General features: G+C 32.3%; 4 protein-coding genes across 7 annotated transcripts in view; 2 read left to right on the forward strand and 2 right to left on the reverse strand.

Moving 5' to 3' along the window:
- The first annotated feature begins 577 nt into the window (after nucleotides 1-577).
- LOC106711141 (tol-Pal system protein TolA) lies at nucleotides 578-2019 on the forward strand. The gene is made up of 3 exons (XM_045681566.1): nucleotides 578-665; nucleotides 789-831; nucleotides 1135-2019. Exons 1-3 carry the CDS (start codon nucleotides 651-653, stop codon nucleotides 1887-1889), a joined length of 813 nt encoding a protein of 270 aa, XP_045537522.1. The 5' UTR covers nucleotides 578-650; the 3' UTR covers nucleotides 1890-2019.
- A 4635-nt stretch (nucleotides 2020-6654) lies between these two features.
- LOC106711157 lies at nucleotides 6655-10719 on the reverse strand. Of its 4 annotated transcripts, XM_014503394.2 has the most exons (13): nucleotides 10624-10719; nucleotides 9201-9240; nucleotides 8916-8945; nucleotides 8606-8635; nucleotides 8500-8529; nucleotides 8363-8392; nucleotides 8247-8276; nucleotides 8085-8111; nucleotides 7630-7653; nucleotides 7376-7411; nucleotides 7059-7085; nucleotides 6902-6955; nucleotides 6655-6733 (listed from the first exon to the last, which is right to left on the reverse strand). In XM_014503394.2, the coding sequence occupies exons 1-13, from the start codon at nucleotides 10636-10638 to the stop codon at nucleotides 6702-6704; spliced, it is 405 nt and encodes a 134-aa protein (XP_014358880.2). In that variant the 5' UTR covers nucleotides 10639-10719; the 3' UTR covers nucleotides 6655-6701. The 4 variants fall into 4 exon arrangements, with proteins under 4 accessions (XP_014358880.2, XP_014358882.2, XP_014358881.2 ...); XM_014503396.2 differs by lacking the exon at nucleotides 8916-8945; XM_014503395.2 differs by lacking the exon at nucleotides 8606-8635.
- A 1671-nt stretch (nucleotides 10720-12390) lies between these two features.
- LOC106711142 (probable Ufm1-specific protease) lies at nucleotides 12391-13833 on the forward strand. The gene is made up of 4 exons (XM_014503378.2): nucleotides 12391-12535; nucleotides 12640-12810; nucleotides 12948-13157; nucleotides 13651-13833. The coding sequence occupies exons 1-4, from the start codon at nucleotides 12401-12403 to the stop codon at nucleotides 13792-13794; spliced, it is 660 nt and encodes a 219-aa protein (XP_014358864.2). The 5' UTR covers nucleotides 12391-12400; the 3' UTR covers nucleotides 13795-13833.
- Nucleotides 13834-14239: 406 nt separating this feature from the next.
- The window catches only part of LOC106711143 (dynein axonemal heavy chain 10), a 41056-nt gene continuing 40711 nt past the window's right edge, over nucleotides 14240-14584 (reverse strand). Inside the window, exon 80 of the mRNA XM_045681658.1 lies at nucleotides 14240-14469. Coding sequence (XP_045537614.1) covers nucleotides 14323-14469 — 147 coding nt within the window. The 3' untranslated portion in view covers nucleotides 14240-14322. The remainder of the gene's footprint in view (nucleotides 14470-14584) is intronic.

Here is a 14584-nt window from a genome sequence, read left to right on the forward strand (position 1 = left end):
TAACATAGTCTCTGACCAACCACGTCAAAGAAATAAAAATTATTATTTTTTTAACAAAGAAGCTTTTATTATGTTCTTGTAAGTTAAAACAACGAAAAATAATAAAAGATTGTCAGATGTTAGATCAATTCAAACGAGCCCAAACTTAATGATGTTGTGTCGTATCTTTGCGTAGTTTTTATGGACACATTCCAGCTCCATTATCAGATTAGCACAAAGTCATCATAATATTACATTGTCATGGGATTTACACATGTATGCAAAATATCTGCTCAATCCATAACCGGGAAGTGGATCAAATTTAATTTGCAAGATTTGATAATAGACATTGAGACAAGTTAAACTAAATAAAAGTTTGTAAAAAAAGTAAAACCCTACACAAGTCGAGCTTTCGCTGCATATCGTATGACAATTCCTCGAACTGTACCATGTCATATTGCCACAAAGTTTTCAGATTTCCACGTGATGGTGAGAGAGGGATGAAAAGAATTAAAACAGGTAAAGCAGCATCTTGTTTGAAACTGCTCCGGTTGCCTGTTTGTAATTGCTAATTTAGTTTTCAGTGTGGTATAAAAGCGAAAACATTATTGAGGAAGGCATAAGCAACCAGCCTCACTCGGTGGCGCAACGTGTTACAACAACAAACCACGATGTACCGTCTCACGGTGAGAATATAAAAAAATATAATAATTCAACATCAAATAACCAAAGTGATACTATCACAAATTTCAAGTTGAATTTATTTTATTTGCCATGTAAAATGAAATAAAAATCTATTTATTTGACAGATCTTCTTTGTCGTCGCTGTGGCGTACGGAGTTCTTGGAGATGGTAAGAGTGACACAGTGAAATCATTTAGTTTATGCAAAACATCTAATAACAGTTAAATCGTGTTAAAACAACCTAAGCTCCGAGATAAATATCATTTGTATTCAGATTTATTGTAACCGATGAATGCCTGTTGCCTCTACTCAACAGCAACAAGTAGGTATTTTGGGGTGCTAAGTTTGAATAATAAGTAGTTACAAGTCAATATATCTTACAATATTTTTAAAACAGTAAAAAAGGTACACAGCAAAATCAATGTCTCTTCCGGGTTGTTGTTGTTATAACATTTTACTTTACTTTGCTCAGGGCATGGATTGGGCGGTGGAGCAATTATCGGTGGCCTTGCGCCAGCCGGCATCATCGCCGGACCCGCCGTTGTAGCCGCTCCTGCCACGGCTGTGACGAGTGGCGCCGGGCTCGGCAGCGGCACGGCTCTGAATAACGCGGCCGCCGTCGGTGTCGCCCAACTCTCCGCGTTGCAGAATGCCCAGGCCGTGCAGGCCGCCCAGATCGCTAACGCCGCCGCCGCCGGTATACAGGCCGCCCGCGCCGCCGAGGCCGACGCCCGCGCCCGTCAGGCTAACGCTATTCAAAACGCTCAGGCCCTAGATGCGGCCCGCGTCGCTAACCTGCAGCGCGCCCAGGCCGCCGCACTTGAGAACGCCAGGGCTACGGAGGCAGCGAGACGAGCAGCGGCTGCGGTCGGCCTTGAATTAGCCCGCGCCGCGGAAGCTGACCGCGTCGCTAACGCAGCACGTGTGCAAGCCATCGCTTATGCCAACACCAGGGCTGTGGAAGCCTCCCGTATCGCCAACGCCGCCCGCGCTCAGTCCGCTGCGGTCGCCACCAGCGCGGCGCAGGCGCAGGCGGTAGCCGACGCAGTAGCTAGAAACGCTCAAGATGGCGTGGTCCTAGGCGGCGGCAATGCGGCCGTGGTGGGTGTGGCACCTGCGGCGGCGGGTATCGTGGTGGAATCCGCGGGTCTGGGCGGCTACGCCGGCGGCTGGGGTCACGGCGGCGCCGGTTGGCAAGGTGGTGCTCTGCTGGTAGGCAAGCACTAGATGGACACAGGTCCGTACATAATGATAGAAAAAGCATAAGATTTCTACATCCATTTCTTAACTTCTCATAGAAATGGTTAGCGGACAAAATAAGACTGGTTTGTAAATATTTTTTATCTTTTAAATAAATTTTTAAAGAAATCATATCTATTATTAATTTGGAATTTGAAAGGTTACTGAACATTTAAAGATAGTTAATGTCCTTATATAATTATAAAATCTTTATAATATACTATTACCTATACATACCTTGCTCAGAAAAAAGAAAAAAATCAAGAGGGTAGTATATACAGAGTGCTGACATATGCAGAAACTTTAAATTATTAATAACTAAACCAAGAAAAAATGTGTTGAATTGCAAGCAACATATTCATTTATTAAGAGATACATAATTTAATTGCCGAAGTCATATATTTAATTCTTTTGTTCGTTATGGCCCATTGTGGCTGGCGGCTGTGGTTTGCCGTCTAGAGGCTTTGGGGGAGCTGACACCTTGGGAAGGTCGTGGGGTTTGGGCATCTCGGATTCGGGCATCTTCTGATGCTTTGCGCCATCCTCGTGTCCAGGCTCGTGCCCATCGTTGGGCATCGCGGCCGCCAGCACGAAAAGGCACATTACAATCTAAAAAAAACGAAATAAAATCACAAAAATCTACTATTTACTATTTATCGTACTAAACGTAAACGCAAGAAAAAATTATAACTAAAACGCGAAAACACAATATAAGTTTACTGCTTTTATTATATACATAACAAAGATGGATTGAATTACAAAAAAAGAATAACTCACTACGATACGAGACATGGCGGTGCTAGTGTCCTGTGATCGAACCTCGAATTAATTATCACACATATCCTGCTTCTTCTTTTATATAGCGCCCTGTCATCTTGTTCATTGTCACATTAATTACTACATTGATAATTACCAAAGAAGATGGACACATAAATAAAACAATCGTATTAATTAGCAGGGTGTGTGAAAATGCTATTGCAAGTTGCAAGTTTCACAATCAATTTATTTTTAATCTGTCTATTGTCATGAAGTTCTTTAGAAAAAAATCTAACGTAAATAAGTAGTTGAATTTGCTTTTTGTAAAAAATCGAAGTAGATTTAGATTTATTGTTAATTATAAGTACTTTTTAAATACGACATTTAAGCTGTTTAATTTCCTGCAATAAATATTACTTGGAAATCAAATATTACCAATGGTTCACGAACACATGGCGCCTACCAAAAAATTATACAACAAGCAAAATATAAATGACTAGCAATTCACCGGGATGTTGTCTGCGGAGAATTAAAAAAATCCAGTAAGTAATATATATAGTCTTTGTCACCTGGGGATAGTGTACCCATATGATAGTGTGTACCTATAGTGAATCCCAACAGTGAAAGACTTTAAAATCGGTTCAATACTATCGTAGCCTACTCAATGCAAACAAAGTATAGATTCTCTTAATAATATTAGAATATTGTCTATACGTCTGTATGTAATCATTACATATTGGCTTTGTCTTAGTATATATTAAAAAAAAAAAACATAATATACACAGAGTTCTGATAAAATATAGAAATATATAAATATCTGTCCGAGTGTACTATCTACTTGGCGTAGAGTTAAAGGCTTAAAATTTCTATTACTACGTTGGTGAGCACACTGATTACAGACTTGCTTAAAATATAATAAGATAATCAAACATGTGAAAGTGAATATTAATCGCTATTTCTGTTATGTGTAAATATCATAATGATATTTGGGAACTTAAAATATTTATGAATAAAACGCACTATACATTCTGATATATTTATTTATTGCGAATATACACATGGACTATAATGAACACATTTTGTATTCTTCATGTTAATTATTTCTTTACAGTTCTTACTCGTTTAATTATTTACCTCCACGCAAGTACGGCGAATCGTCTGTAATTAAATAAAATGGTTCAGTTCTCAAGTTCTCAACAGAATCTAAATTGAATGTTATATACTATGTTATGCTTCAATCATCTTTCCTATACAGATCAATCGATATTATCTCCGATGGTTATGTAATGTTATAAATGTTTATCGATTAAGTTCTTACATTTTTTGTACGGATAAGGTGGTATTTGGACTGAATCGTCGACCAAAGCGGGCCCAATATCTGCAAGAATTTGAAAAATGTTATCATATGTAAAACTATTCGTAAATCACATTAGGACTCTTATAATAATTATAATCAATTTAGTAACTAGTGGAAAGTACTCACCGATTTCTTCATAATCAGCGGGTGCAGCTGTAACAAGAAAATTAATGCATCTGTCATCAATTACTGTTATTCCCACCGAGGATATCGGAGATTACCTAAGTCAGAGGTGACTAGGCCATAGTCAACTATGCTGACCCAGTGCGGGTTGGTTGATTTCTCACATATCTTTCTTCTCAGATATATGCAGGTTGCATCGGACGTCGACAGAACGTCGGATAGTACATATGTAAATCTAAAATCGAAAAACACCTGGCGGGATTCGAACCCAGGACATTTAGATTGTAAGTCAAAAGTCACCCTGAGCCACTGACGCCTTAAAGATAATGTTGATCAATCTTAATTTTTGAACTCTTATTTTAGTTTTCAGATATCTCGGCAGCTATCTGCGGCGCGAGTCGCTGCGCAGAACACAATTTTATGTGTAGCAGGGCGTAGCGGTATGCGGTGTTCATTATCCTCTGGTCAGTCGAACAAATAGTGTACTAAACGATGTGAAGTCGGGACATGTTACTACTCGTAATATATTAATTAAATTTAATTAATGAATATTTATAATTTTTACTACAACTTACAAGTTGCCGCTTTATAGAAGTATTCATCCACTACAACTGAAACAAAAATATAATGGATTGTACATACTAGCAATTTTCAGCTTTTTTTACCTTGTCATAGAAAGTATAAGTATTCGAAAAAAAAACGAGTTAAATATTTTTATGTAAAAAGTTCATTTTGAAGATAACTTTTTCATCTAAATTGACTGCGCACGCGTTAAATCAATGTTGTTGTTATCGTAAATGTACTTACAGTTGTCGGGGTTATCGTTGATGACTTGATCTGAAAGAAGATACAAACGATTATTTTTATTTCGGAAAAACATGCATACATTTTTACCATCTATTTTTTAAAACACTAATTTAAAACATATACCTACAAATTTACCACACCGTTAATGACTTGGGTGGACAAAGAACACAATCCTTTTTTCTTTTTTTTTTGAGTTACATCAATTATTGAAAGATTAATTATTAAATGGTGATCTCGCTTGCAAAAAAACATTTGTTGAAGCCATCTATTTCACTAACATTATAAATGCGAACGTTTGTTTGTATAGTTCGATGAATGGATGGATGTTTGTTAGAAGGTCTCTCCAAAACAGCTCAACGGATCTCGATTAAATTTTTCTGGATGTAGAACATAGTCTGAAAGTACACATAGGCTTACTAATCAAGTTTATTTTATAATCCCGCGCGGACGGAATCGCGGGCGACAGCTTGCATTTTATATGTTCGATATAAGGGTCGATAAACGATAGTCTATTTTTTAGCTGGAAAATTCAAGGCATAGGCACATATAGGTATAGGACAAACGTAAATATAGTTACATTAAAACTTACCTACGAAAGGGTTGTGGTCCACTATGTGAACTGCAACACAAAGAAGTAGAAAGAATAAGAAGTCACAGTCACAGAAATAGACAGAAAATGTGAAGAAAGACAGAAATCTTTATACAGTTTTTAGGAATATAAATCTAGAATTTGTTTAGAAATATCGATAACATAACGTTTATACTGATTATTTTTATTTTATTTAGTATTTATTCACGACGAAAATAATTAAAAATTTTTAAAATTCCGCGAAACCATTCATTAGGTTCTTTATTTTTTCTTATTCCCATTTATTGTTTTTATTAACAACAAAACAATAGGGACAATTTTTTTTTTTATTATTTATTTTATTTCAATATTGTATGCGAAATTGGATCCAAGTGGAGGCAGACAATTAAAATTACTACGAATAGAGGAGCAGGTTTCAATTCTTATTGCAGGTAAGGTATGACTAAATGCTAATTACTAACTACAATTGCATTTTTCCATCACCTTCCATCACCATGTATCAAAAGAGGACCAATCGGTTTTATTCAACCTTATAATTTTTTGACATCAGTTAGAATTGCAGTGAAATTACACACATATTTATATTGTTTTAAAAGTTGCCTACCTCCTTGGCAGTTAGCCATAGCTAGTACAGCTAGCAGAACAATCTGGAATATCACGAGCTTCATGATTTTACTGTTTAAAACACACTGTTATTATGTATTGTTGGTGAACTGACTGATTTTGGTATAGATGTTAAGCTTTCAACGTTATCTATCTCGTGATAACGTTATCTGAATTTCACTTGAAACATGTTGATGCGTATCGATTTGATAAAACGGATTTAAACATAATAGGATGTAAAAAAGAATGATTGTTGTAAATTTAATTTTATATCTTTTTTGTCTAATAGATGGCGCTCTGCCAAATCTTTGAGTTTTTAAATCCCGATGGTAAGAAGTTTCTTTTTCAAAGTTCCACCTTTCGAACCTTTATTCATATTCTCTTTTACTTTTATATTTGATCTAGGTTGTAAATAATACACAGGAAATAAGTAAATCGTTTTAATGTTTTATAACAAAGTAACGGAGTTTTACAGTAACTGGTAAGTTATTTAACATTGTAAAAAAATATTTCTTTAACTTATTTATATTTTGAAGATGTTATAGTGCGTAAGGCTCGAGGTTGTCTACTTTCCTCCGCGAAGGTTGGGGTTGTCGTCTGAAAACATATAATAAGGTATTGAGAAATACCTAAGGATAATTAGATATTAAGAAAGCTCGCTCCCTTCAATTTGTCTACGGATATCGACACACCGTACGAAAAGATATCTCTAGAATGATAATTAAAAATAGAATATAGTTTTTATATGCATATCATCGAACTTACAATGTTTGCCAGCGGACGGGCGGTTTCCGAAGTCAACGTATGCTGGTCCATTGCCTAAAAAACAAAAAACAAAAATAAGTTAAACATTTTATATAACAGCTTGTTGTAAAACATGACTATGAAGTATACTGAGAATAAGATGAATAGATAAACTTACTTATTTGTTCATAGCCACCGTTGGGAGCTGGAAAATTAAGGACAAAAATATTATTACTTCAATATTAATTTATTACAATGATACTAATTATGTTTTTATATAATATATATTGTTATATTTAAAGTATGTAAATAAAGGAATATTAATAATATAAAAATAAATAATAATTATCCAATTTTTCTTATACTGAAAAGATAAAACGTTTGTCAGCGTTGTCTATAAAGTTAATTTACAAACTACATAATGTCAACTTGTTCAATCCGTTCTAAACGTAGTAGGTTCATTATTGTTATTTTACAGTATATGTAGTTACTTACGGTTGCTTGGTCTGTAGAAACCTTGGTCAACGACGACTGAAAAATTAAACAAAAATAATAATTTAAAAATTATTGAATCCATTACCTAACTTATTACATTCTCTAACTACTGAAAAAATATGAAAGTCGAAGAAAGACGTAAGATTTAAGAGGCGCCTGTAAGTAAGTAAGCGGCAAATCTTTCTTCGTACTGAATGATTAATTTTATGAAGAAGTAACTCAAATAAATATTTTTTGTACAAAAGCATACTTACAGCCATCGGGGTTGTTGAGTCCATCTGAAAATAATATTAATGTGAATATTAAAAGCCCAACAATGTTAAGCGAAGAGTTATTTAGATTTTTATTAGAATATTAATTATAGAAGTAATAGATATTATAAGTAAGTACATAAAACAAACATATTTTCAAATCATTTGCTTGTTTGGTTGAAGAGATTAAAGATGTTTGAGGTTTGATTTCGTTTGGACCGGTAAATTGTCTAGAAATTACATTTTTTTTTTAGTAATTCAACGAATATTGTCATGATCATTATGGGCTCACTACATACATGGACATAGGCAACCATAGACAACCACGCTGACCTAGTGCGGGTTGGTTGTCTTTACTCTTTACACACATCTTTGAATTTCTTCGCAGATATGTGCATGTTTCATCGTGATACTCTACATTCTCTAATTGTGTACTAACAACAACTTGTCAAACATACCTGACGGATTGTGATCCACAAAATGCACTGAAAGCAAATAGTTTTATTTTTAAACCACGTTTTACCTTTAGTTTATTAATTTTTGTTTTAAATTTATAGTATCTTTTAGTGTAAAAAATATAACTTTATTCATTTATATATTTTATTTGTTTAGTTACGAACCTTGCGAAGGGTCGTGATCTACCACGTGAACTGTAAAAAATATTAAAATTTAGATTTTACAGTTTGTAATTATTATGGTGTCTTTATTTGATTTATTCAAAAAAATTTAAGTATACCTTCACTAGGGTTATTGTCGACCACATGTACTGCAAAAAAATATATCTTTCATTTAGTTTTAAGAAATTTGTTTATTATTTTTTAATAAACTATAAATGTAGTATGTTTTACGAATATTGCTTAATTAATTACGAACCTTCTGATGGATTGCGATCTACAACGTGTACTGGAATAAAAAGGAAACTATTATGCATTTTATGAAAAAGAAAAAAAAGAAGTACGTGTAAATTACGATTAAATACCTTCGTAGGGGTTACGGTCGACCACGTGGACTGTAAATGAGAGAATGTTTGTGTAATAGACAGAACAAAAAGAAGAAATATATTTAAGAAAACACTATTAAATGTCTAGTTAAATACAAAATATTGTCACAGTATAAAAATTTTGATTTAATTAGGAAAGAATTGAATTACAATATTTTTCGAATGAACAATTTTTTTTTGTATTAAATCGTTGTTATTATGTATTTGTTTTTCTATGTAAGTAAATGTACCTATAATTATATACAACTAAGACTACAACATATGTAACTATAAGTATGTAACTATGTACCTTCTGACGGATTATGATCCACGACATGAACTGCAAATAAAAGAAATGTGTGTGAATGTCATCAGAATGTGAATAAATAAATGTGTTAAATATTGAACATTGTGTATCAAAACATTTTTCTCTTTAACATCTTTTTATGAAGCAATTTTATCGAAGGTTTTATTTATATTATTATTGTTAAATAATGGTAATATAGGTAAAACATTTGAATATATGTTTGTTATGTACTTTTTATATTATAAATTCTAAAGAATAGGAATGAAATGTCTTCGTAAAATTAAATACCTTGGGCTGCGGCAATGGCAACCAAAGCCAATAAAACGATCTGAAAAAAAAAAAGTTTTTTAATCTGTTATTTTTTTATATCTGTACCGATTGAATATATTCGTACGTGAAAACAAAAGATAAGGAGGTTACAAGTAAGTTATAGTGTTATCACTTAGATAAAATTATTTCGTTCCGTTATGAGGTCAGTCTGGGTCAACCTAAGAAATCAGTAAAAATAAACAAAAGTTAATTATAGTTAGATGTAGTCTTAATATGTTTAGATAACCTCACTAAAAAGGTCTGTCAACAATCATGAAGGTGCTTGTGTTCTCGTTTTTGTCTTTATTTAAATAACTGATCAAATACCGTGATGTTTCATTACAGAATAGTGTTATCTACAATTTTTTTTTTACCGTCAGTTTTCAATGACGAAACACCTTTATAAAACCAACATACTTTATAAAACCATGTTGTCATTCTTTGCAAATCTAAGAAATGTATACTAGTATATTGATTTTTTTCCAATTTCGGGAAAATGCAGTGTTAGGAAAGGTTAAATATGCTAAACTATTTGTTAAATTATTGCCATTTCTTAAAAAAAAAATTAATAATAATCCAAACATTTTTTACAAGCACAATACTGTGTTTTGTTTGTTGTTACAATAATTTGTTAAATGTCACGATTAATTAACTGTAACATTATTAAACTTGACTAAAAATTAAGAAATAAATAACAAACAAAAAGAAAAAGAGGTGATATACAATTTTACGTATAGGTAAATATTACCTATATTGTAAATTACTCCGGAGGCCTTTAAACTTTTAATTTTTGTGTATCTATATTTATTATCTATGTTTCGACAGATATTTCGGAATTGGAAATTCGCGGTAAAATTGATTGCAAATGTTTCATACAAGTAACTACTTGTATGTGTGTGTGACCTACGCATCTACTCGGTCAGAAATCGCCGGAGATGATTTCATATTCCAGACAAGACCTTATTCAATTAATCTTAAACCTCTCATAACCAATCTCTAATTTTATTTGTGAAAGCAATATGAAAATTCGCTCTTTGATTTTTCAGTTTCACATACAAAACTAACCATGAAGTCTTTTTCTTAATTCAACTATAATAATTAATACTAACGAAAATAATTTAAATAAATTTAGTAAATTGTAGATTAGTGAGTAAAAATTACGAATTAAAAATTAGGACATTAAGTGCGTTATTTAATATTTTTCATACGTTTATATTTCATTTGTATAATACGAAATATTTTTATAATAAAAAAATAAACCAAACATTGGAAAATATGAAAAAAAATCTATAGAAAAATCTCATGTATTTCACAAAATCAACTTGTCTGAAAAAAATAAATTTGAAGCACGGTATTAATAAAACCGTTTAAAAATAATCGGTAAAAAAATTAATGTACGTACCAAAGCGGTTTTCATTTTGGATAATTAAAAAAAATGCAGTACTGGATGAAATCTGATCACAAATTATATGTGTTTTATTTTGAACGATGTCTTTTATAAAGCTGCAAACCCCTCCGCCCCGCTCCGCCCGCGTCCCGCCTCAGTTCAAGGTCAATATTAGGTAAGTAATGATTAAATATCTCAAACAAATAATATTATTTTTCCTGTTCAATTACTGCTAAATTAACAGACGATCATTTTCCATGTATTTGGCAGTAGATAATATTTGTTTACGTGAAGTACAATTAATGCTACATAAACAATATTATTAACTAAAAACATGCTCTAATTAAGGACTGTCTAATTGTATTTAAGTTATTGTTACGAAACATTATATACTCATTTTATCCGAACAAAAAATAATAAGTAGTAATGTTTCGGTAACGAAAACCCTTAGTAATAGGTGAATTTATTTGGACGATATATTTGTAATGTATGTTTGTTACTAGAAAATTATTATTTATTTCAAATAATAATTTTTAATCAATCATAGTAAACAGAATTAGTAAAATATTAATATAAAATAAAATTCTGTTTACTATGATTGAGTCATTGAGAGTACGAATACCTATAATTATTCAAGCTGTATCCGGGATTCAGCATAGTATTGCTCAAACAAAGTCATCTTCGAATTGTTATCTTAAATATTGAATTAATTAACGAGCAAACGCAAACTTTACAACCCAAAATAAAATTACATAACAATGTAGGGACTTAAGTTGTTTTGTAATTGTGTGTATACGTGTGAAGTCATAACTTTGTGATAGTTGAATTTATAACAATTTTTATCTCAATAGTGGCATCGAAAACTTCTGAGAAATTTATTGTTATACAACAGTTGGACAAACAGGAATATTTTGTTAATTACGTAACATATGATACGAAGTTTTATCGGTTTGTATACCAAAATATAGTTTTTTTTTAATCTTTTAACGTCAATAAATTTTTTGTCTGTCCATGTATTACATTAATTTTACGTTTTCAGTTTTCGCTAGTTTCTTTTTTCTGCACATTTAGTATTGTAGGGCTTTATAGTTTGAGACATAAACATGAAGGTAACTTAAGTAAGTACAATCCAATAATAAAATATTAGTACTATTAAACCTTTAGTGATAAACGATTTAATAAATGCTAAGATGATTTACGACTCGCGATCTGCAGGAAAACCAGTTGACATTTAAATATTCTCACTTTAAACATCTTAAAATAGTTGTGCAGTGTGTGCATATTTAAGACATTAAATCTTGACCCGAACTCAAGTAGTTTTTTTACGGTAATCAATAAATCACATTTTTGTATCTAGAACCGGATTATATAATGCTCAATGTAATCAGCTTTAAATTTAATATTCTATGGATGATGACGTTAACAAGCTAGAATGACTGAGCACGAATGAACTTAATTTATATTTACTTTCATCCTAATTTAATATTTACTGTCCGCGCCATCGCCAATCGTTTGTATCGGATCTTATCCTTCTAATAAGGCTAGAAAATAAGAAGAGGGAAATTTACCACTTACGAAACACATGTACAATGAAATGTGTGTGATCCACCCTTTTTCGTTCAAGTATTTCGATTCATTTAAATTCAATGATAAAACAAAGATTATCTTTAAGGATTAACATAATTAAAGTAACATAAATTCAGATTAAACTAAAAACCCTAAAATTATAAAGCCGGACCGATTGTTAACTTCCTTTGCTTTTTAAAACTTAGTGTCGAGAAGTCAACGTCAAATGTCGACAAAAATGACAACAAATTTATTGACAAATGTTCATAATGTTTTGTCCAGGGAATCGGATAAGAACTGTTATTTAGTGCAAGGCAATTACCAATATTATCATTATGGTTGTGACGGTTTTGACGATAGGGTAACCTAAAATTTGACTATTCAATTCAAGCTAACTTTTACACGGAAATGAAGGAAGTAAGTGAGGTTAGGTTTGATTAAAATGATGGAATTATATTATTTTAGGGCTGGGGATGTGGGTACAGAACATTACAAACACTATGTTCCTGGCTAAATCTAAACTATAAGAATATAAATACAGTACCATCTATAAAAGAAATTCAAGAAATCCTAGTTGAATTAGAAGATAAACCTAAAAGCTTTTTGGGATCGAGACAATGGATTGGTAGTTTTGAGGTAAATTTAGATTTATTTTAAAGAAATACATAAACGGCTAAATTGTCTCCATTATATTGTTTTGCCGAAATGTGCTAAAAAGTTAAATGAAAATAAGAAATAAATTATTTAGCTCTATGAAAAACTATTATTTTTAGGTCTGTCTTGTTATTGACAAGCTGTATGATGTTCCATGCAAAATTGTTCATGTTAATAAAGGCGATGAACTGGAAAAAATAACAGATATTTTGAAGGTTCATTTTACTACTTTTGGGAGTCCTATTATGATGGGAGGAGATGTAGACTGTTCATCGAAAGGTGTCATGGGAGTGAAAGTCTCTGAAAGAAACAGCAGCCTTTTAATAGTGGTAATATTACCATTATTTTATTTATTTAGACTGGTTTAGGTGATGTTTGGATGAATTGATACTTTTGGAGAGTAAAAAATCAATAGATTTATTTACCAAGAGTGATCACATTCCATCATTTAGAATATAAATTATATTTTCAGTTTTTAAAATTACTAGCTGTCGCCCGCGACTCTGTCTGCGCAGAATTAAAAAAAAACTTAATAACTAGCCTGTGTTCTTCCAGACTATGTTCTACAACTGTGCCAAATTTTATGAAGATCTGTTGGGCCGTTCTGGAGATACCTTCTAACAAAGATCCATCCATCGAAACATTCGAATTTATATTAGTATGACAGCTTTTCCACAACTATGTCCACATAGAATTTTAAAAATTTAGTAATAAATTTAGCCTATGTTACTCAGTAATAGTGTTTGTATCTAATGGCAAAATAATTTTTGAGACCAGTCCAGTAGGAGTTTATTCATAATATACAAAATAATTTTATAACAGGATCCACATTATTTTGGAAAAGAGCAGTCAAAGGAATTCCTGAAGAACAAAGACTGGGTGAAATGGCAGCCATTGAATGACTTTTTGAGTACATCTTTCTATAATCTATGCTTGCCACAAGTAAAGGCAAATAAACAGATTTGAACAACTAAAATTTACAGAAAAATTATGAAGAAACAAAATAAAACATGTAATACAAAAATCAGTCTTTATTTCATCTCTATGAATATACAATTAATAAATTTATCAACAAATATTAGTTGTTAAGTTGGTAGTATTGACAATACTGTATTGACTAACGGTTGTTGTCTTTGTTATTCTTTTTGCAGAAATAAATAACTACATTTCTTTATATGGACATTAACAAGACAAGTAGTGACTTACAAATAACAAAACTTAAAGATATTTTACATATCGAGGGGTGAAAAGCCTTAGGTAAAAGCCTTAGGTGAAATAGCCTTTCACCCCTCGATATTATCATTTCATCACATTTTTAAGCTAACGGATGGTACAATGAAGTATGTATCGTTTTTGTTGGAATATAGTTTTTCTTTGTTATTAAACTGTCGTCTATGCGTTTTAACTCGTCATGCACGCGTTTACGACGCGCGTGTTGACACTACGCGGATATCGTTCCGGCCGCAGTGAACTTTTGTAGCTATGTGTAACTGTTCAGTCAGTGTTCATGATGAGGCAGACACCCTGCAGCACCCAGTGGCTAATGTGCTCAGCGGTCCACAGGTCCGACTCAAATACCAGACCCACACCCATAGCGTTACGTCGCTGCGAGGTTGTATACACCGGTGTGCGCAGTGTGTTCTGCAATATTAAGCTTACTTTTGAATTTTATTGATAGTAATAGCTAAGTAAATACTTCTTGTGTGTTAATAAATACTGCATTTCGTGACTCAGGTAACCGAAACGTTTTATTTAC

This window comes from Papilio machaon, chromosome 16 (genome assembly GCF_912999745.1).
Source record: "Papilio machaon chromosome 16, ilPapMach1.1, whole genome shotgun sequence".
Lineage (NCBI taxonomy): Eukaryota > Metazoa > Arthropoda > Insecta > Lepidoptera > Papilionidae > Papilio > Papilio machaon.

What these genes read in the sequence shown, in the direction of transcription:
- LOC106711157 (XM_014503394.2), bottom strand. An exon ending in TGCCATTGCCGCAGCCCAAG is followed by an intron (nt 8,946 to 9,200) that starts GTATTTAATTTT and finishes TTTTATTTGCAG; the next exon opens with TTCATGTCGTGGATCATAAT. An exon ending in CCCGTCCGCTGGCAAACATT is followed by an intron (nt 6,734 to 6,901) that starts GTAAGTTCGATG and finishes ATATGTTTTCAG; the next exon opens with ACGACAACCCCAACCTTCGC.
- LOC106711141 (XM_045681566.1), top strand. An exon ending in GTACGGAGTTCTTGGAGATG is followed by an intron (nt 832 to 1,134) that starts GTAAGAGTGACA and finishes TACTTTGCTCAG; the next exon opens with GGCATGGATTGGGCGGTGGA.
- LOC106711142 (XM_014503378.2), top strand. Translation starts at nt 12,401, where the DNA reads ATGTCGACAAAAATGACAACAAATTTATTGACAAATGTTCATAATGTT. An exon ending in GTGACGGTTTTGACGATAGG is followed by an intron (nt 12,536 to 12,639) that starts GTAACCTAAAAT and finishes ATATTATTTTAG; the next exon opens with GGCTGGGGATGTGGGTACAG. An exon ending in ACAGCAGCCTTTTAATAGTG is followed by an intron (nt 13,158 to 13,650) that starts GTAATATTACCA and finishes ATTTTATAACAG; the next exon opens with GATCCACATTATTTTGGAAA.